We start from the raw sequence: 23233 nt of genomic DNA, 5'->3' as shown, positions 1-23233 counted from the left end.
TGGTGTCATCTGCATGTCTGAGGTTATTGATATTTCTCCTGGCAATCTTGATTCCAGCTTGTGTTTCTTCCAGTCCAGCGTTTCTCATGATATACTCTGCATATAAGTTAAATAAACAGGGTGACAATATACAGCCTTGACGAACTCCTTTTCCTATTTGGAACCAGTCTGTTGTTCCATGTCCAGTTCTAACTGTTGCTTCCTGACCTGCATACAAATTTCTCAAGAGGAAGATCAGGTGGTCTGGTATTCCCATCTCTTGAAGAATTTTCCACAGTGTATTGTGATCCACACAGTCAAAGGCTTTGGCATAGTCAATAAAACAGAAATAGATGTTTTTCTGGAACTCTCTTGCTTTTTCCATGATCCAGCAGATGTTGGCAGTTTGATCTCTGGTTCCTCTTCCTTTTCTAAAACCAGCTTGAACATCAGGAAGTTCACGGTTCACATATTGCTGAAGCCTGGCTTGGAGAATTTTGAGCATTAATTTACTAGCGTGTGAGATGAATGCAATTGTGTGGTAGTTTGAGCATTCTTTGGCATTGCCTTTCTTTGGGATTGGAATGAAAACTGACCTTTTCCAGTCCTGTGGGCACTGCTGAGTTTTCCAGATTTGCTGGCATATTGAGTGCAGCACTTTCACAGCATAATTTTTCAGGATTTGGAATAGCTCAACTGGAATTCCATCACCTCCACTAGCTTTGTTTGTAGTGATGCTTTCTAAGGCCTACTTGACTTCACATTCCAGGATGTCTGCTCTAGGTCAGTGATCACACCATCATGATTATCTGGGTCATGAAGATCTTTTTGTACAGTTCTTCTGTGTATTCTTGCCATCTCTTCTTAATATCTTCTGCTTCTGTTAGGTCCATACCATTTCTGTCCTTTATCGAGCTCATATTTGCATAACATGTTCCTTTGGTATCTCTGATTTTCTTGAAGAGATCTCTAGTCTTTCCCATTCTGTTGTTTTCCTCTATTTTTTTGCATTGATCACTGAAGAAGGCTTTCTTATCTCTTCTTGCTATTCTTTGGAACTCTGCATTCAGATGTTTATACCTTTCCTTTTCTCCAGCCAGGGATAGAATGTTCAAGAGTGCACACAGAGTGTCAATGTGACCCACAGTTTTATTCCTGCTCTGCCTCACACAACTGTGGGGCTTTGATGATGTCACTAGGCTTCCAAGCTTCAGCGTCCTCATCCTTAAACCTGGTCTAGGAATGACTGCCACAAAGATTTGTTGTGAAAATGTAACTGGCTGAGAAAATGTTTGTGGCCCATGCCTGGTTCTTGGAATACTGGGTCAATAGAAATGAGTATTATTCTTAAGAATTGGGGCACTGGCCTTCTGGGTATTATATATACTTAAGTGAAAAAGAGAACACATTCTGAAATCACCTTGCTCTTTAATTTCTGTTCATGTTTTTGTGGTCCGAGATGACTTTCTTTATGCTTATTGCTTACAACATAAACTGTATTATTTCTATAAATAAAAGAGCGAAGCAAAAGAAAAAAGAAAATCAACACAGTAGGAGTTTCAGGGAAAAACATAACAGAGAAATACATCTAAGTTCTTTTGTCAAATGAACAAGAGGACAGAATATCACTTTTAAAATTTTCTTTTGATTTCTGGCTCCCCTCCTCCCAGCTTCTTTCCTGACCACCACCCTGTAACCTAACTCTTACTTTCCAGGTCCCTGACAAAGACCTCTGGCATTTTCCTGAGCCTTCTCTATATTCTTGATGATTTTCTTCCTCTCCTTGAGGACAAGGCTCTCGTTTCTGTTGCTCTCATGCTTTTGCAGCCCCTAACAAGTTACACAAGTATTGATAATAATTCCTAACACTTTTGGAATCCTTAACATGTTTTAACCCTTTTCCTTACCATGTTCCACTTAATCCTCATGAGGATTCTCTCATGATCCTTATCTGATGAATTTAAAAACATAGTCACTGTGAGTTTAACCCATTTACCAAGTAAGTGGCAGAGCCCAGATTCAAATTTAATATAGGGTGATTAGGCAATGGCACCCCACTCCAGTACTTTTGCCTAGAAAATCCCATGGACGGAGGAGCCTGGTAGGCTGTAATCCATGGGGTCGCTAGAGTCCGGCACGACTGAGCAACTTCACTTTCACTTTTCACTTTCATGCATTGGAGAAGGAAATGGCAACCCACTCCAGTGTTCTTGCCTTGAGAATCCCAGGGACGGGAAGCCTGGTGGGCTGCCGTCTATGGCATTGCACAGAGTCGGACACGACTAAAGCGACGCAGCAGCAGCAGCAGCAGCAGCAGCTGACTCTGGAGGCTGAGCAGCTCAGCCCTCTGCTGGGGACTTCAACACATTGTTGACTGTTGTTCGCAATAGAACTCATTTGTATCATGATTTCATATACAGACACATGCACACATGCACAAATGGGAACAAAAATTTCACAAAACAGTATTACTCTTGCTTTGTGCTCTGGTATTTTCTATCATATCTGTTCTATTCTAGATCATATAAAAGACAAAATGATGGTCACGAGGCATAAAATCTATTTTCTGATCCACTGACTACACCTACAGTTTGACATACATTGTCCTTCACCGCCTCTGTTTTGGGCTGGGCTCCTGGTCCATGTTAATATTACACAAGGAGCTTCACTGTTGTTCTAGTTTCTCACAGCAGTCCCAAGGTTAGCCCCATTTTCCAGTAAAGGAGTTTAGGCTTGGGGAGATTAATAGCTTACATGAGTCTGATAACAGTAGAATCAGAACTTAAAACTGTATGACTCCAGATGTATGTATTTTTTTTCAATAAATGTTTGTTGAATTGAATGATATTCTCATCAGATATTTCCACATATTTTCCTACCACCCCATCAAAAGAATTCCCCAAATCCCCAAACATAACAAAAGTGAATAAATATAGGGCAAAACAGGAAGATATTTCTCTTAATGCTGGGTCCTTTGTTTGGACAGTATCAGTTTAGAAACAAGTTTATTCATTTAAATGTTATGGGCTGATAAGTGTCAGGGGAAGATTCTAAAAATCTTACCCTCCAGAGCCAAGATCCCTTTCTTTTCACAATGTCTAGCTGGATGTAGAGGTAGAGAAGGTCTGTTACTGTGGTTACGTGAAGTTGCGTGTCTAAGTGCAGAAAGATTGTACTCCTCTTCCTGCCAAATAAGTAGGAAGCAGTGTTACTTGTGTCTCAAAAACCCTGATATAGGGAACCTAGGAAACTGAGAGCAGACTCTGCAGAGGGGGAGCCCAGTATTGTTTCTTTGAATTACCTTGCTTAGGTGAGCCAGGCTTGCATCCTCTTCCCTGGCTACCTGCTCCCTGTGATCCTGGGAGCAATGGTGAGCTTCCAGAGTTCACTCGGTCTCTCTGTCTCCCAGGCTTATCTCCAATACTGTTGACCCCACTATAAATTGTGGAATATGTGACAACAGCAAGGACCTGAGTAGGAACCAGAGGCAGAGGAGTGGGGGCATAGACTGTGAGTCCTGGGGGAAACTTTTGAAGATAAATATTGTATTCTTAAGAAGGCACTCCTCAATTTGTATTCAGATTTTCAAAAATAATTAAAAAATGAAAGCACTTCCTAGATAATATCCTTAAATAGAACAGGTAGCTGAAATGTATGTACTCTTTGTGCTAAAGATCTGAAGTAGTTAAGTAGTTAGAAAGGACATAGAGGGGAGATTATATTCAAGGAGTAGCTGTTTATCTGAAAGGATCTGAAAAAAATAGATTTCAGAAGTTCTTTTGATGATTCTCTGTACTGAGAGTGCCTTATGCTATTGGCATAAAGAAAATGTTTTCAATTGAAGAGGGATTCCATGCAAATTCAGGATTTATGATTGCAGTCCACAGGTTGGCACAGATCAACAGCCGTCATCTTTATCATGATTATACAGATTCAGTTTCTATGTTTAATAGGCATTTAAAAAAAGCAAAGCAGAAACTAGGTTTTTTTAAATGACCCACTCTGCTCTTCGGTAGTTCTGTTCCCTGAATTGTCTTCAGTAGGTTGAAGAACATGAACCAGAGCTGTTTCTCTAAGACTTTTCCTTGATAACCTGTTTTTTTTTTTTTTTTTTTACTTTATTTATTTATTTATTTTTTTTGTTAAGAAGAAAACTCAGAAGAGGTGGCCATGCTGTTACTAGCAAAGATACACAACTGGATTCTAGCCTAATGCAGTTGGTCCTTTGTTTCTAACCCTGAAGTCTTCATTAAATTCCTTGGAACTGCTCCGTGAAGCCCCTGAAAGAGGACTTTACGCAACTTCTTTTTCTTTCATTGGCAAATAATGTTCTTCACTTCTGAATATGGATGATAACCAGTTCATTTAGAAGTGATAGGATTTTTTTTAAAAGAAGTAAACCAATATTTGAAGCAACTTCAGGTGATTCCATTATTCTTTTTTTTAAAATATAATTTTATTTATTTATGGCTGTGCTGGTTATTTATTTATGGCTGTGCTGGTTAGTTCGCAAGGGCTTTCTCTAGTTGTGGAGAGTGGGGGCTACTCTTCATTGCAGGCCCTAGAGCACTCAGATTTCAGTAGTTTTGTCACAGGGGATTAGTTGCTCCATAGCATGTGAAATTTTCCTGGACCAGGGATCAAACCCGTGTCTTCTGAATTGGCAAGTGGATTCTTATCCATTGCACCACCTGGGAAGTCCAGTTCCCATATTCTTGAAACAAGTACACTAGTTGACCCTTAAATAAGGACCTCAGATTAGAAATGAGAACATCAGTTCAATTCAGTTCAGTCACTCAGTCGTGTCCAACTCTTTGCGACCCCATGAACTGCAGCACGCCAGGCCTCCCTGTTCATCACCAACTCCCAGAGTTCACCCAAACTCATGTCCATTGAGTCGGTGTCGCCATCCAACCGTCTCATTCTCTGTTGTCCCCTTCTCCTCCTGCCCTCAATCCCTCCCAGCATCAGGATCTGTTCCAATGAGTCAACTATTTGCATGAAGTGGCCAAAGTATTGGAGTTTCAGCTTCAACATCGGTCCTTCCAATGAACACTCAGGACTGATCTCCTTCAGAATGGACTGGTTGGATCTCCTTGCAGTCCAAGGGACTCTCAAGAGTCTGCTCCAACACCACAGTTCAAAAGCATCAATTCTTTGGCACTCAGCCTTCTTCACAGTCCAACTCTCACATCCATACATGACCACAGGAAAAAACATAGCCTTGACTAGACAGACCTTTGTTGACAAAGTAATGTCTCTGCTTTTTAATATGCTGTCTAGGTTGGTCATAACTTTCCTTCCAAGGAGTAAGCATCTTTTAATTTCATGGCTGCAATCACCATGTGTAGTGATTTTGGAGCCCCCCAAAATAAGTTTGACACTGTTTCCCCATCTATTTCCCATGAAGTGATGGGACTGGATGCCATGATCTTAGTTTTCTGAATGTTGAGTTTTAAGCCAACTTTTCCACTCTCTTTTTACTTTCGTCAAGAGACTCTTTAGTTCTTCTTCACTTTCTGCCATAAGGGTGGTGTCATCTGCATATCTGAGGTTATTGATATTTTTCCCGGCAATCTTGATTCCAGCTTGTGCTTCTTCCAGCCCAGCGTTTCTCATGATGTACTCTGCATAGAAGTTGAATAAGCACGGTAACAATATACAGCCTTGATGTACTCCCTTTCCTATTTGGAACAGTCTGTTCCATGTCCAGTTCTAACTTTTGCTTCCTGACCTGCATACAGGTTTCTCAAGAGGAAGGTCAAGTGGTCTGGTATTCCCATCTCTTTCAGAATTTTCTGCAGTTGATTGTGATCCGCATAGTCAGTAAAGCAGAAATAGATGTTTTTCTGGAACTCTCTTGCTTTTTTGATTCAGGCCTGGTACTTACCCTAAGCAATGCAGCCCACACCTCCCTGTTCAACCCCCCTTGCTGGTGGCGGATGCCAGCGTCTGGGCTAATTCTCCACTGGAAGTTGCAGTTAAGCACATAATCTGTGAGTTTATTTATTTGTTTTTTCCTCCTGGTTATGTTGCCCTCTGAGATCTAAAACTCCCCACAGACCTGCTGGTGAGAGGGTTTCCTAGTGTTTGGAAACTTCTCTTCTTTTATGACTCCCTCCTCAGGATGTGCCTCTGTTCCTAACTCCTTTGTCTCTCTTTTTACCTTTTATATTTTGTCCTACCTCCTTTCAAAAACAATGGGCTACCTTTCTGGGTGCCTGGTGTCCTCTGCCAGCATTCAGAAGTTGTTTTGTGGTATTTGCTCAGCGTTCAAATGATCTTTTGATGATTTTGTGGGGGAGAAAGTGGTTTCCCTGTCCTATTCCTCCACCATCTTAGCAAAAGCATCAATTTTAAAACATGATGAAAAATGGGATTGAAGCTAATGCATTTAGAATACTACATTGAAGATGAGCATGTGTTGCCTGATGCTGCTCTGCCATCTAAATATTATTAAGTGAGATATAATTCTATATCTTCAGAAAAAAATATGGGCTAAATAACTTTATTGTATATTTACATAAAATTTGTTTGTCCTACCGTAAGTCTCTATGCTGAAGTGTTCTACCTGCAAACATTGGTACAACACGTTTATAAGATTAGTTTATTAATTTCATTGCTTGGAAGTGGGTACTTTAATTAATATCAGGAGTGATCATTAATCTGACCCTTATCCAGCCTTGTTGTTGTATACTGTGAGCACTTTTATTACCTCTTTACACTTCTATTTATTTTTTTAGTTTGGCTGCACTGGTTATTCATTGCTGCATGTGGGCTTCCTCTAGTTGTGGGGAGCAGGGGCTACTCTCTAGTTGTGGTGTACAGGCTTCTCATTGCAGTGACTTCTTTTGTGAAGCACGGGCCTTAGAGCAAGCAGGCTTCAGTAGCTGTGGCTGAAGAGCTTCATTGCCCTGCAGGATGTAGGATCTTTCCAAACCAGAGAATGAACCGTTGACCTCCTGCACTGTAAGGCAGATTCTCAACTACTGGACAATCAGGGAAACTCTTTGATTACCTTTTGAAGATAATGGAGTGGTTTCTTATTTGATTGAAAATGGATGAAAGTAAGATGAATAGAAACCAAAGGAACACCATACATAAAACACATTGACATATTAAAACAGACATTGTTCACAAATTTCCTGCTGGCTATAGAGAAAAATATACCTTCAATCAGTAATTATTTTAATGAATTATTCTTTTCATTCAACATGTTTTGACAGAAATTACTGATTTTGAAATGTATTTGTCATAACAAAGGGAAGTGTTCTCATTTACCAAACTGTATCCTTCCATCAAATAATGCTAAATAAGCACATATAATTGCCCACTATATGCTTTCAGACTGATGATCTAGACTTAAGTAGGGACACTCATTACAATGGGAAATACTTGAATTTTTTTTTCTTTTGATGACAGCCATCAGTGGTTTGGTGATAATAAGTGCAGAATCTCTTTAAGGCCAGGGTTTCCTTGGTAGGTCGGCTGGTAAAGAATCAACCTGCAATGCAGGAGACCCCAGTTTGATTCCTGGGTTGGGAAGATCTCTTGGAGAAGGGTAAGGCTAACCACTCCAGTATTCTTGGGCTTCCCTGGTGGCTCAGACAGTAAAGAATCCACCTGCAATGTGGGAGACCTGGGTTCAATCCCTGAGTTGGGAAGACCCCTTGGAGAAGGAAATGGCTACCCACTCCAGTATTCTGGCCTGGAGAATCCCATGGACAGACAAGCCTGACAAGCTACAGTCCACGGAGTAACACAGAGTTGGACATGACTGAGTGACTTTCACTTTAAGGCTGACAGTGTATCTGAGGGCTCTGTCTAAATCTCAGCATGAAGCAGCTACAGGTGTTGGTCTGGGGCTCTGTAGTGAGAGACTCCTCTTTCTGCAAAGAATTCCATTTTAGTCTTCTAGTCTTTGGAGAGATTCATCTGCTTTGAGGAGTTTCCTAAAGATTCTCCATCCCAGAATACTGTTTTACCAAAGGAGAAAATGTCCTAGTTTATTCTTCAGTGTAAAACTTTTACTGGCATTTCCCAGTATCACACTGAAACCCACAGAATGCATTTCAGTAGAGCATAGATCTTTCTGTCTAATTACAGAAAAATTAAACAAGAGGCAGAGTGATAGGTAAGAAAGAGTTTATTAGTATAGGACACTTCTGAGAAGTACAAGCAGGTGGGCAAGGGAGTGTCACCCTGAGAACTTAGTGAGCTACAATTTTGTAATCAAAAGAAGAATGGTAAGGGGGATAAAACCACCTATTTTCCTCATTATTTTTAAAAGACATTTATTTAATATCATGATCAGACTATTACAGTTCAGTTCAGTTCAGTTGCTCAGTCGTGTCCGACTCTTTGCGACCCCATGAATCACAGCACGCCAGGCCTTCTTGTCCATCACCATCTCCCGGAGTTCACTCAGACTCACGTCCATTGAGTCGGTGATGCCATCCAGCTATCTCATCCTCTGTCATCCCCTCTTTCTCCTGCCCCCAATCCCTCCCAGCATCAGAGTCTTTTCCAGTGGGTCAACTTTTTGCATGAGGTGTCCAAAGTACTGGAGTTTCAGCTTTAGCATCATTCCTTCCAAAGAACACCCAGGGCTGATTTCCTTTAGAATGGACTGGTTGGATCTCCTTGCAGTCCAAGGGACTCTCAAGAGTCTTCTCCAACACCACAGTTCAAAAGCTTCAATTCTTTGGCACTCAGCTTTCTTCACAGTCCAACTCTCACATCCATACATGACCACTGGAAAAACCATAGCCTTGAGTAGATGGACCTTTGTTGGCAAAGTAATGTCTCTGCTTTTCAATATGTTATCTAGGTTGGTCATAACTTTTCTTCCAAGGAGTAAGCGTCTTTTAGTTTCATGGCTGCAGTCACCATCTGCAGTGATTTTGGAGCCCAAAAAAATAAAGTTTGAGTTAGCAATCAACAGCGTGGGTGGAAAAAACAAAACTACACTAAAACCCTTTGGTGGAATACTCTATACTTTCCACAGAGGAGAAATTAAAATAACCTGTTATAAAATCAGTCACAAATATAAGCCCTTGAGTTTTTGCTCATACACATGAGTTTGACTATAACATGTGTTCTTTGTAGCAGCTGGGTCCTGCCACTACTGTGGTTGGTTGAGTTCACAAATCTGTTGTAACCTGTAGCTTCCTTGTCATGTCTCTGGCTCTTCTCTCTTTCTAAGCTCTATTTCTTGGCAGTAATTAAAACCTTCTGCCACTGCCATAGCTACTGTTGCTGCTGGAACCACCATAGCCACCTTGGTTCTGTGGTTTGGCAAAATATTGGCCTCTACCACCATAGAGGTCCGAACTTTCTGCTTCCAAAATCTCTTCCTTTCATGGGTCCAAAATTTGAAGACTGATGGTTGTAATTGCCAAAGTCTAGTACCTTTCACCGCCTCCAAAGTTGCTTCCATCATTACCAAATCCATCATAGCCATCCCCTCTGCCACCATATCCACCACTACTATGGCTGCCACCAAAGCCACCTCAACCATTAACGTTTCCTCCATGACCAAAGTTATAATTCCCACCAAAGTCACCTCCACAACCACCACCAAAGTTTTAAGTACCACTTAGATCTCTTCAGCTGGATGAAGCACTAGCCGTGTCTCGTTTAGTTGGCACAGTTTTAGCCATTCACTGTGTGGTATTTCTGAACAATCTTGTCTATGGAGTCATGGTCATCAAAGATTATGAAAGCAAGGCCTGTCATTCTGCCATTGCCTCAGTCAGTCAAGAAATTTCCTGGTGGCTCACATGGTAAAGAATCTGCCTGCAATGCAGGAGACCTAGGTTTTATCCCTGGGTCAGGAAGATCCCCTGAAGAAGGAAATGGCATTCCAGTATCCTTGCCTGGAAAATCCCATGGACAGAGGAGCCTGGTGGGCTACAGTCCCATCAGATAACAAAGAGTTGGATATGACTGAGTGACTAACACTTTCACATAGTCATGATTTCAATCACTTCAGTTTTTCCATACTGTTCAAAATAATCTCTTAGGTAATATTCTTCAGGGTCTTTAATGCCACCAACAAACATCTTTTTTTACAGTTAAATGGGCACCAGGTCTTTGAGAATCTTTTCATGAGATGGCTCTCTTTGGTTCCACAGCTCTTCCATCTGTTGTTTCAGAGCTTGAATCTCCAATGAAGAGCTTCTGCAGCTGTTCAGGCTCTTTGGGAGCCTTTGATTTAGATGTGACATCTATAGAGAGAGGAGGCTTCAATGATGCTTACTTGACAGCATCCACGGGCAGAAAGGAGTAATCTAGTCAACATATATCCTTCTTCATTCTTGAGTAGAGGTCAAGTTTCATCATCAGTTTCTTGAATGGTGGAGTTTTCTTGTCCCTGCATAGTCAAACTGGGGCTATCATGACACTATTCAAATTAGCAGAAGGATGGTAACATTTTCTAAAAATGGTAAATCATCTCAGGTTTCAGAGTAATGTCATCTTTCCCCTTTATTTTTGTTTTTAATGTGCACAGAGGAGCATGTAGTAGGAATCATTAACTTACTGACTTTGTGGGCCTCATTCTAGTGTTTTATTGTTTGGGGGCATGTCTCATGCTTCTGTTGCATGGGTTGGTTGCTAAGCAAGCTTGCTTTCTAGAGTGATCATTAACTTACAAGGATCTCTCATACTTTTTTCTTTACTTATGATCCCCTAGTGGAATTAACTATATAATCACTTACTTTGTCCCTTCACTGTGTCCCTACATTGGGATATCATCTCATCACCAGGATTGACAACTAATTTAACTAGCTCTGTTGATGTAAAGTTTCTCAAATAACTATGTCCTCATTTTGTTGTTGTTGTTTGTTAAGCAGATATTATTAGGAAGTCATTTGTAAAAATTCATATATTTTTCTAGTTTCTTCTTAAGATGACATACTTTAACTTTCTTTTATTAGTATTCAATTGTCCAGAAGGTATTTTGGAGCATACAGTGAAAAATTAATATACAGACTGTGTTTTGTAAACAGGCATTTGAAACTTTACTATTAGTTTTTTCAAGGTAAGTTTCCAATTAAATTTATTTTTTATTTAACCTTTTGTTTTGCATTGCAGTATAGTTGATTAACAATGTTGTCGTTCCTTTCAGGTATACAGAAAAGTGATTCAGTATCTATTCTTTTTCAAATTCTTTTCCTACTTAGGTTGTTACATAATCTTGAGTAGAGTTCCCTGTGCTATGATATAGGTTCTTTTTTGCTATTCATTTTTAATTATAGCAGTGTGTACATGTCAATCCCAGATTCCCTAACTATTCCTCCCCTCCACCCTTCCCCACTATAGTCATAAGTTCATTCTCTAAGTTTGTGAGTCAGTTTCGATTTTGTAAGTAAGTTCATTTGTATAATATTTTTGTTTAGATTCCACATATAAGCAATATCATATGATATTTCTCTTTGTCTTACTTCACACATATGATAATATCTAGGTACACCCACGTTGCTGCAAATAGCATTATTTTGTTCTGTTTAATGACTGAGTAATATTTTATTGTATATATGTATCATGTTTTCTCAATCCATTCCTCTGTCAATGAACATGTAGGTTGTATCCATGTCTTGGCTATTGTAAACAGTGCTACAATGAACATTGGGATGCATGTAACCTTTCATACTATGTTTTTCTCTGGATATATGCCTGGGAGTGGGATTGCAGAATCATGTGGTAGCTCTATTTTTAGTTTTTAAATGAACCTCCAGCCTGTTTTCTAAAGTGGCTATTCCACTTTACATTACCACCAACAGTATAGGAAAGTTCCCTTCTCTCCAAACTCCCTCTAGCATTTTTTGTTTGTGAATTTTTTGATGATGGCCATACTGACTGCTGTGAGGTGATATCTCATTATAGTTTTGATTTGCATTTTCTCTAATAATTAGCAATGTTGAACATCTTTTCATGTGCCTCCTGGCCATCTGTATGTCTTCTTTGGGAAAGTGCCTATTTAGGTCTTCTGCCCATTTTTTTTTTTTTTTTATTTTTTATTTTTATTTTTATTTTTTTTATTCTTCCAATTTTATTTTATTTTTAAACTTTACATAATTGTATTAGTTTTGCCAAATATCAAAATGAATCCGCCACAGGTATACATGTGTTCCCCATCCCGAACCCTCCTCCCTCCTCCCTCCCCATACCATCCGTCTGGGCCGTTCCAGTGCACCAGCCCCAAGCATCCAGCATCATGCATCGAACCTGGACTGGCAACTCGTTTCCTACATGATATTTTACATGTTTCATTGCCATTCTCCCACATCTTCCCACCCTCTCCCTCTCCCACAGAGTCCATAAGACTGTTCTATACATCAGTGTCTCTTTTGCTGTCTCGTACACCGGGTTATTGTTACCATCTTTCTAAATTCCATATATATGCGTTAGTATACTGTATTTATGTTTTTCCTTCTGGCTTACTTCACTCTGTATAATAGGCTCCAGTTTCATCCACCTCATTAGAACTGATTCAAATGTATTCTTTTTAATGGCTGAGTAATACTCCATTGTGTATATGTACCACAGCTTTCTTATCCATTCATCTGCTGATGGACATCTAGGTTGCTTCCATGTCTTGGCTATTATAAACAGTGCTGCGATGAACATTGGGGTACACGTGTCTCTTTCCCTTCTGGTTTCCTCAGTGTGTATGCCCAGCAGTGGGGTTGCTGGATCATAAGGCAGTTCTATTTCCAGTTTTTTAAGGAATCTCCACACTGTTCTCCATAGTGGCTGTACTAGTTTGCATTCCCACCAACAGTGTAAGAGGGTTCCCTTTTCTCCACACCCTCTCCAGCATTTATTATTTGTAGACTTTTGGATCGCAGCCATTCTGACTGGTGTGAAATGGTACCTCATAGTGGTTTTGATTTGCATTTCTCTGATAATGAGTGATGTTGAGCATCTTTTCATGTGTTTGTTAGCCATCTGTATGTCTTTTTTGGAGAAATGTCTATTTAGTTCTTTGGCCCATTTTTTGATTGGGTCGTTTATTTTTCTGGAGTTGAGCTGTAGGAGTTGCTTGTATATTTTTGAGATTAGTTGTTTGTCGGTTGCTTCATTTGCTATTATTTTCTCCCATTCTGAAGGCTGTCTTTTCACCTTGCTAATAATTTCCTTTGATGTGCAGAAGCTTTTAAGGTTAATTAGGTCCCATTTGTTCCCTAATACCAAAACCTGATAAAGATCCCACAAAAAAAGAAAACTACAGGCCAATATCACTGATGAACATAGATGCAAAAATCCTTAACAAAATTCTAGCAATCAGAATCCAACAACACATTAAAAAGATCATACACCATGATCAAGTGGGCTTTATCCCAGGGATGCAAGGATTCTTCAATATCCGCAAATCAATCAATGTAATACACCACATTAACAAATTGAAAAATAAAAACCATATGATTATCTCAATAGATGCAGAGAAAGCCTTTGACAAAATTCAACATCCATTTATGATAAAAACTCTCCAGAAAGCAGGAATAGAAGGAACATACCTCAACATAATAAAAGCTATATATGACAAACCCACTGCAAACATTATCCTCAATGGTGAAAAATTGAAAGCATTTCCTCTAAAGTCAGGAACAAGACAAGGGTGCCCACTTTCACCATTACTATTCAACATAGTTTTGGAAGTTTTGGCCACAGCAATCAGAGCAGAAAAAGAAATAAAAGGAATCCAAATTGGAAAAGAAGAAGTAAAACTCTCACTATTTGCAGATGACATGATCCTCTACATAGAAAACCCTAAAGAGTCCACCAGAAAATTACTAGAAATAATCAATGACTACAGTAAAGTTGCAGGATATAAAATCAACACACAGAAATCCCTTGCATTCCTATACACTAATAATGAGAAAACAGAAAGAGAAATTAAGGAAACAATTCCATTCACCATTGCAACGGAAAGAATAAAATACTTAGGAATATATCTACCTAAAGAAACTAAAGACCTATATATAGAAAACTATAAAACACTGGTGAAAGAAATCAAAGAGGACACTAATAGATGGAGAAATATACCATGTTCATGGATTGGAAGAATCAATATAGTGAAAATGAGTATACTACCCAAAGCAATTTATAGATTCAACGCAATCCCTATCAAGCTACCAACAGTATTCTTCACAGAGCTAGAACAAATAATTTCACAATTTGTATGGAAATACAAAAAACCTCGAATAGCCAAAGCGATCTTGAGAAAGAAGAATGGAACTGGAGGAATCAACTTACCTGACTTCAGGCTCTACTACAAAGCCACAGTTATCAAGACAGTATGGTACTGGCACAAAGACAGAAATATTGATCAATGGAATAAAATAGAAAGCCCAGAGATAAATCCACGCACATATGGACACCTTATCTTCGACAAAGGAGGCAAGAATATACAATGGATTAAAGACAATCTCTTTAACAAGTGGTGCTGGGAAATCTGGTCAACCACTTGTAAAAGAATGAAACTGGACCACTTTCTAACACCATACACAAAAATAAACTCAAAATGGATTAAAGATCTAAACGTAAGACCAGAAACTATAAAACTCCTAGAGGAGAACATAGGCAAAACACTCTCCGACATACATCACAGCAGGATCCTCTATGACCCATCTGCCCATTTTTTGATTGCGTTGCTTCTTTTGATGATATTAAGCCACATGAGCTGTTAGTATGTAAATTTTAGAGACTAATCCCTTTTGGTCACATCATTTGAAAATATTTTCTCCCATTCTGTGGTTGTTTTTTTGTTTAATTTATGATTTCCTTTGATGTGAAAATACTTTTGAGTTTAATTAGGTCCCATTTGTTTATTTTGTTTTTATTTCCTTTATTCTGAGAGACAGATTAAAAAAAAAATATTTCTGAGATTTACATCAGAGAGTGTTCTGCCTATGATTTCCTCTAAGTGTTTGGTTTCACATGGAGGTCTTTAATACATTTTGAGCTTATTTGTGTGTATGGTGTTTAAAATGTTCTAATTTCACTTTTAAATATATTTTTGTTTATTTGGCTGTGCCAGGTCTTAGTTGCAGTATGTAGGCTATAGTTCCTCAACCAGGGATCAAACCTGGGCCCCCTGCATTAGGAGAGCAGAGTGTTAGCCACTGGACCACCAGGGAAGTTTCTCTAATTTTACTTTTACATGTAGTGTCCATGTAGCTTATGTGAAGCTACAATCTTATTAATGGTTATAGTGAATTTGTTTTTTAATTCTAATTCTGTTCTGTAAATACTGGAATAAAGTGAAAAGAGGTTATGCTAATAATATTCACTATTTTGGGGTATTTAGGAGCCTTTTTTATTCACTGGAACAATGAGGAAAAATCTGGATCCCTTTAATGAACATACGGATGATGAACTGCAGAATGCTCTGGAAGAGGTAATTTATTAATTGTAATTCCAGCATATTAGCATCAGTATATATGTATGTACATTCATAGTATTGCAGGTATTTAAAGGGAGCTTATTGGTGTAACTGACTTGTTTACCTCCTAGGAGAACATTGATGATATGGGTGTACTTAAAATGTGTGTATTGATGATGATGATGAAAATGAACAACATAATGCCTCATGTTTCTATTTTAATTTTTTCCTTCCAACCCAAAGCAACTAGATACATTGTCTTTCTTGTCTTTAGCGAAGCACTAGTTTAGAAGCATTAAGCTAGAAGAATTTGGGTTCAAATTCTACAAGTGATCTAGTGAATTAATTACCCTAGTTATCTTGCAACATTCACTTTATTCCTTTGATTTTAAGGAACATCTACTAAGTAAAGACAATAGTAGTTTTTCATTTTTAACTGAAAGATAAATAAACCCATCCCAGTAAAATGCTGTAAAATTTCATGAGAATGTGTTCATGAATATATACTACACAATTGGAATGTGATAATTATTTATTGGCAATCAGGTCATTTTAATGCTTCACAGGGAATGCTAGTAACAGGACCCTGGAACTTTTGCTAAGTTTTTACACTGATAAGTTCATTTCTAGATTTTCTATCATCTGCGTGACATTTTTTTTTTTTTTGGACCACTTCTTGGAATCTCCACACCTGTGCATGAAAAGGATTTTGACTGTTAAGGTGCTGATGTTTTGTATATTTTAGTACTAATTATTTTGTGTATTTGCCCTAGTTTTTCAACTTGGTTATAATGTGCTGATGGCAGAAACTCTCTTAGACTTAGAAACCATAGCTGCTGCTGCTAAGTTACTTCAGTCATGTCCGACTCTGTGCGGACATAGATGGCAGCCCACCAGGCTCCACCGTGCCTGGGATTCTCCAGGCAAGAACACTGGAGTGGGTTACCATTTCCTTCTGCAATGCATGAAAGTGAAAAATGAAAGGGCAGTCGCTCAGTCGTGTCCGACTCTTCATGACCCCATGGACTGTAGCCTACCAGGCTCCTCCATCCATGGGATTTCCCAGGCAAAGGGTACTGGAGTGGGTTGCCATTGCCTTCTCCATCAAAACCGTAGACAGACTCCATAGACAGACTTCTAAACTCTCATATAAAAGACCTAGCTCAGTCTTTTGCCTTTAAAGAATATGTGCTCAGTAAACAAGTACTGAAAGTTTGCTCCATCTCTTCATTTCAGAGAATTGTGACGTGTTTCATTAAAAAAGGAAAATTGCACAAATCCCAGTGGCCAGCTGCTCACATTGTTGTTTTGAATTGGTGTGTTTGTCATTTAGCATCACCCTTCCAGGCATAGCTTGGAAATCTATAATCTATAGGTAAACTTTGACTGTGAGCAGGCAGATTTGGAGGTGTGTCAATTCTCAGCTAGTAATTCAGGTTTCTGAAGGCATGTTGGCACTGAGTCTTTACACACCCACCCTGCTTTCCAGAAATGTGGTGATTTTATTTTCCTAAATCATGCTGATTGCTTCACTTTCTCCTGTTTGAAAAGCAGTGGACCTCTGATTTCATTTAAGTATGTGAATCTTTCTACTATGAATTGTAAAAGAGAACAGGTGGGGAGAGCAGTTAGCCATCAAATGTAAAGAATAGTAGGATGAGCCATTGCTCTTGAATTCATAGAAAAATTTAATGGTGAAATCGGGACACATCTTTAAAAAGTAACTGGAAGTACTGGTAAGTTAGTTTTCTATTTGTTTCCTAGCTCAAGATCTCTCTTCACAGATTCTCAGGTAATAGAGTTAACTCTAGAATTTTAGAACACATTACTCCATGGACAGTGATGAAACGTTAATTGGGAAACAAATTCTGTCAAAAACTATCTCAGAACTTTGCTCTAACTTATACTTAATTCATTTGTTATCATTGTTGTTCAGTTGCCCAGTCGTGTCCAACTCTTTGTGACCCCATGGACTGCCTCACGCCAGGCCTCCCTGTCCCTCACCATCTCTTGAAGTTTGCCCAAGTTCATGTCCATTGCATCAGTGATGGAGCCAAAATTAAAATAAAATTTAGTAACCTCTCAGTTCTAAAAATTATGAGATGCTGGAAGTGACAGACAGTGCTAAGATCTATCTTTATTCAAACTTCATTTGGAATTTTCTACAAATTCAAATAAACATGAGTTTTTCCACAAACTTATGTGTATGGTTTCCATGTATTGGTTCTAGAATTGACCCTATTACCTTAGTGATATCTCTTAGTGAGAAATCATCCCATCATCGTGTTTCTCTAGGAATTTTTTCTTTAAGAATTCTATGTATTTTTTGATGAAAGATTTTGTGTCCTAACTTTTAGAAAATCTTTCATTGAATAACATATAAAGTTCATAAAAAAATAACTTCTACAGTAACAGAATTATGGGATGATTTCTCACTCGAAGATGTATCACTAAAATAATGAGGTCAGTTCTTAGGTAAACAAACACCCTAGTCATTGTTTTATAAGTAAAGCCAAACTGAAATTGTCAACCCAAATTTCTGTCTCCTCTTTTTCTCTTGGTGGAGATGGACATTCAGAAGGGAGACAGTCTTATGGATACTACCCATTTCATCTTGGTTATTTTTCAGAATACACTGAAAATACATTTTTTCATATACTGAAAAATAGTTTACTGTAAACTGAAGAACATTCATCAGAAATTAGTGCCCATTGGGGAACCTAAAAAGCAAGGACACCTCTACAAATATAACATAAGTAGTGACTGAAGACGAAGCACTTTATCCTTCAAAGGTTTGAGGTTCACAGTAGATCAGTTCAGTCGTTCAGTCATGTCTGACTCTTTGTGACCCTATGCACTGCAGCACGCCAGGCTTCCCTGTCCATCACCAACTCCCGGAGCCTACTCAAACTCCTGTCCATCACGTCGGTGGTGTCATTCAACCATCTCATCCTCTGTCATCCCCTTCTCCTCCCGCATTCAATCTTTCCCAGCATCAGGGACTTTTCCAATGAATCAGTTCTTCACATCAGGTGTCCAAAGTATTGGACAGTAGATAAAACTCTGGAAATGAATGATCGATATGTTGAAGCTGTTAAAAAACAAGACAACTTTTATACTTGGATGTACAATTAACAGAATGGTATATCATGTCAAGGAGAAGACCCCTGAGAGTCCCTTGGACAACAAGGAGATAAAACAAGTTAATTTTAAAGGAAATCAACCCTGAATACTTGTTGGAAGAACAGATGCTGAAGATGAAGCTCCAGTATTTTGGTCACCTGATGTGAATAGCTGACTCATTGGAAAAGTCCCTGATGCTGGGAAAGATTGAGGGCAGATGGAGAAGAGGGCATCAGAGGATGAGATGGCTGGATGGCATCACCAATTCAATGGACATGAACTTGGGCAAATTTTAGAGATGGTGAGGGACAGGAAGGCCTGGCATGCTGCAGTCCATGGGGTCACAAAGAGTTGGACATGACTGGGTGACTGAACAACAACATATCATGTCAAAACTGGGAAGAAATCACACAGTTAAACTTTCAACATTGATAGTATCTCTGTTAGGACCCATGTGTGTCTCATCAGACAGGAAACCAACATACAGTAATCTGGCTGTCAGCAGCCTGTGCATCAGGAACACGTAGTTCAGTCCTTGCTGTGGAGACAGCTCACATGTCCATTTCCCAGGGCCTTGTATTTAGGTGAACAGGCTCTCTCTTTACTTCATTTATTGCTCTCTGTCCTCTAAAAAAAGCTCTTCCCCATTTTTTGGTTGCATTTCACTGTCTCACACCAGCCTTTTATTTTGAAAAGTGAGAAGATTCCACCAAATGTGGAAACCATCTGACATCTATTTAACTTCCTGTGAGGGGCATTGGCACTTGAGTGAGAGAAAAAGTACACTTAGGAGGGTATTAAAAAATGTTTATGATAATAGAAATGGGATATTTTATTAGGGCTTCCTTGGACAGAGGAGCCTGGTAGCTATAGCCCATGGGGTTGCAAAGAGTCAGACATGACTGAGCTACTTCACTTCATTTCACTTTAGTAGCTCAGATGGTAAAGAATCTGCCTGCAATGCAGGAGACCTGGGTTCGATCCCCGGGTTGGGAAGAGACTCCTGGAGAAGGGAATGGCTACCTACTCCAGTTTTCTTGGCTGGAGAATTTCACAGATAGAGGAGCCTGGTGGGCTATAGTGCATGGGATCTCAAAAAGTCTGACACAACTAAGCAACTAACATACACACATAAGTTCAGCTTATTTTTTTCACTTTTGCTATTTTATTATTATTCCAAGCTCAAAAGTGATCTGAAGTATTCTATACTGAGATGTGTAATTCTGAGTAGTATTATTTTCTCTGTTTTCCTTGTAACTTTTTAAAAAAGATTTCCATAGTTTAAAGTAGGATGTTATGATATCTTGGAGCCAATTGAGAATATATTTCTTTTACAATGACACTTAATAAGAAAATAGTATTATACATAAGTTATCTATATGGATTCATTTTTAAATTATAGGTGCAGATATATCACAAGATGAGATTCACTTGTGGCTTCATTCATCCAGCGAATAAATATTGACTGAGAGCTTGATAGACAGGCATTGTTGCGGATTCTGGGGGCTATTACAGTCATCAGGAGAGACAAAGTTTCTATTCTCTTGGGGCTTAAATTCTGGTGGAGAAGATGAAAAGCAAGCCAGTGCATATGTAATAAAGTCTCAGTACTGATACAAGTAAAGGAGAAAAATAAAGCAGAATTTGAAGAGAGGCCAACTGATAGCATTATTCATAATGGGCAATATCTACTGATCTCTTTGTATAAAGCACTGTTGTAAATTCTACACCTGCTGACTTATTTTATATTCTAACAATGTTAGGATGTAGATTCCTTTATTATTACAATATTATAGTCTTAGGGTTTAGGAAGCTAAGATACAGAAAGTTTAGGAAGCTGTCCAGTTGGCAGAGCTAGAAAGGATTTATGCCCAGCCTTTTGGGCTTCGAGGCCCCAGGTTTTGTTTTTTTTTTTTTTTTAAGTTTTCAAGTCACAGGAATATAGAAGGAATAGTGTGATGAACAAACACACCTTCACCTAAATTCACCAGCTGTTAATAGTTTTTCATATTTGAATCTCTTTTCTATAATCAGTATTTTGCTGAACTATTTGAAAGAAAGTTGCAGAAATTTTCATTAAAAGTTGCTGCTCATCCTAAACATGTAAACTTACACATTTTTAAGAATGACATTCTTCTATATAACATTGTATTGTTATCTCACTCAACAAATTTTATAGTAATATTACACTATCAATATGTTTTCAGATTCTCCAAATGTAACTCTTAGTTACCAATGTCTGCAGCCTCTGTTGTTTTTTGTCCATTCTAATACTTAATTATAACTTGATATTTTTACACAACAGAGGGCCTTCATACTCATATCATTGACATAACCATCCCTGATTCATAAATGAAGTTAGAGTCTCAGAAAACAGTGTTTTCTGGAAAACATTTTCACCTCACACCTCTTGTTCCTCATATGACAGCTATAGACAACCTGAAGCAAAGTCAACAATTAGATTAGTGATGAGATGGCACTTGATTCAGAGGCAACTGTGAGATTATTTCTTCAAAGTTAGGACATCAGTTTTAAGGAAGACCATTTTACATATACAAGGATTACCAGTTTCAATTCAGAAGGAAAAGCAATAAAAGCCTTGCTGCTGTCACACTTTTTGATCAGTCTCATCACCAGGGTGTGGATATGTGAATATATTTCACAGAAAGAATACTCAGTAAGGCCTCTTCTCAGTAATAGGGGAGGGATGAATAAGCTGACATCTTCCATGTTATAATTTTCAGTACAATCAGTTGCATCACAATCCAAATCTTACCCTCTAGAGTTTGTGTACCTTTCATGCTAACATTAAATACCAATAGCATATTTAATCCTAACTCAGAATTCTGCTTTCTCAGGATTGGCCTTCACTCCATCAGGAGCACAATTCAGGATCACATTCATAAAATGCTTCAGCATTTAGAATACCATGAAAACACTGCCCATTCAGTGTTCTGTTATTCGACATTGTAATTCTGGGTCCGTGCTTTTTGGTCATCAATCTGTTAATCTCTTAATTTGAAGTGTATTTACTCTTTGTTTTTCAGGTATAGCCTGAGTTTGCTTCTTGTTCTCTAATATTTCCCCAAAACAACTATTCACTGAATTGACACCTACCACCCAATGTAGTTTCAGATTATTTTTGACAGTTAAAACTTTGGGTTTTTTAATCTTTTGATTATAATTTTGTGAAGATTAATATAAACCACCTATAACCATAGTCTGGGGGAAATAACATGCTATGTTGTGTGCTGCTTTCCCTGACTTTTCATTCACTTTAACACATTTATTACAATCTCCAGAGATGACATATAGATGACCAACAGGCAAATGAAAAGATACTTAGCATCAGTGATTATTTGAGAAATACAAATCAAAACCACAATGAGGTACCACCTCAAACTGGTCAGAATGGCTACCATCAAAAACTGTATAAATAATAAACGCTGGAGAGGATGTGGGAAAAAAGAGAACCCTCATACACTGTTGGTGGGAGTGTAAATTGGTGTAGCCACTAGGCAAAACATCATAGAGTTTCCCCCAAAAAGCTAAAAATAGAACTAGCATGTAATCCAGCAGTCTCACTCCTGAGTATATATCTAGAAAAAAATGGAAATACTAATTTTAAAAGATACATGCACCCCAGTGTTCAAAGCAGCACTATTTACAATAGCCAAGATATGGAAACAGCCCAAGTGCCCATCAACAGACAACTGGTTTAAGAAGATGTGATATCTGTTTACCTATATCAATGTAGTATACACACACATGTACAGGAATATTACTCAGCTATAACAAGGGATGAAATATTATGATTTTCAGCAACTTTGATGGACCTAGAAAATGTCATACTAACAAAGTCAGAGAAAGACAAATATTATATGATATTACTTATATGAAGAATCTTAAAAGTAATACAAATGAAAAGTGCAAGTCACTCAGTCATGTCTGACTCTTTGCGACCCCATGGACTATCTGTTCAGTTCAGTCACTCAGTCGTGTCCGACTCATTGTGATCCCATGAATTGCAGCACGCCAGGCCTCCCTGTCCATCACCAACTCCTGGACTTTACTCAAACTCATGTCCATCGAGTCGGTGATGCCATCCAGCCATCTCATCCTCTGTCGTTCCCTTTTCCTCCTGCCCCCAATCCTTCCCAGCATCAGAGTCTTTTCCAATGAGTCAACTCTTTGCATGAGGTGGTCAAAGTATTGGAGTTTCAGCTTTAGCATCAGTCCTTCCAATGAACACCCAGGACTGATCTCCTTTAGGATGGACTGGTTGGATGTCCTTGGACTGCAAGGGCCTCTCAAGAGTCTTATCTAACATCACAGTTCAAAAGCATCAATTCTTTGGTGCTCAGCAATTCTTCAGGCCAGAATACTGGAGTGGGTAGCCATTCCCTTCTCCAGGATATCTTCCCAATACAGGGATTGAACCCAGTTCTCCCACATTGCAGGTGGATTCTTTACCAGCTGAGTCACCAAGAAAGCCAATACAAATTAACCTATATATGAAAGAGAAACTGAATCTATATACAAAACAGAAACAGACTCACAGGCATAGAAAACACTTATGGTTACCAAAGGGGAAAGGAAGTTGGTGGGGGGGGGATAAATTAAGAGTATAACATTAACAGATAGAAATTACTATACATAAAATGATGGCTGAGATGGTAAAGCATCTACCTGCAATACTAGAGACCTGGGTTCAAACCCTGATTCAGGAAGGTCCCCTGG

General features: G+C 38.7%; 1 protein-coding gene across 1 annotated transcript in view; it reads left to right on the top strand.

Annotated features, from left to right (window-relative positions):
• LOC133243998 (ATP-binding cassette sub-family C member 4-like) overlaps window positions 1-23233 on the top strand; it is a 202517-nt gene that overhangs the window by 146735 nt on the left and 32549 nt on the right. The window contains 1 exon segment of the mRNA XM_061410684.1: window positions 15296-15385. Coding sequence (XP_061266668.1) covers window positions 15296-15385 — 90 coding nt within the window.

The sequence above is a fragment of the Bos javanicus genome, unplaced genomic scaffold (genome assembly GCF_032452875.1).
Source record: "Bos javanicus breed banteng unplaced genomic scaffold, ARS-OSU_banteng_1.0 tig00001919_1, whole genome shotgun sequence".
NCBI classification, from domain to species: domain Eukaryota; kingdom Metazoa; phylum Chordata; class Mammalia; order Artiodactyla; family Bovidae; genus Bos; species Bos javanicus.
The sequence above is the reverse complement of the archived record's forward strand: the minus strand, read 5'-3'. Positions and strand labels throughout refer to the sequence as shown.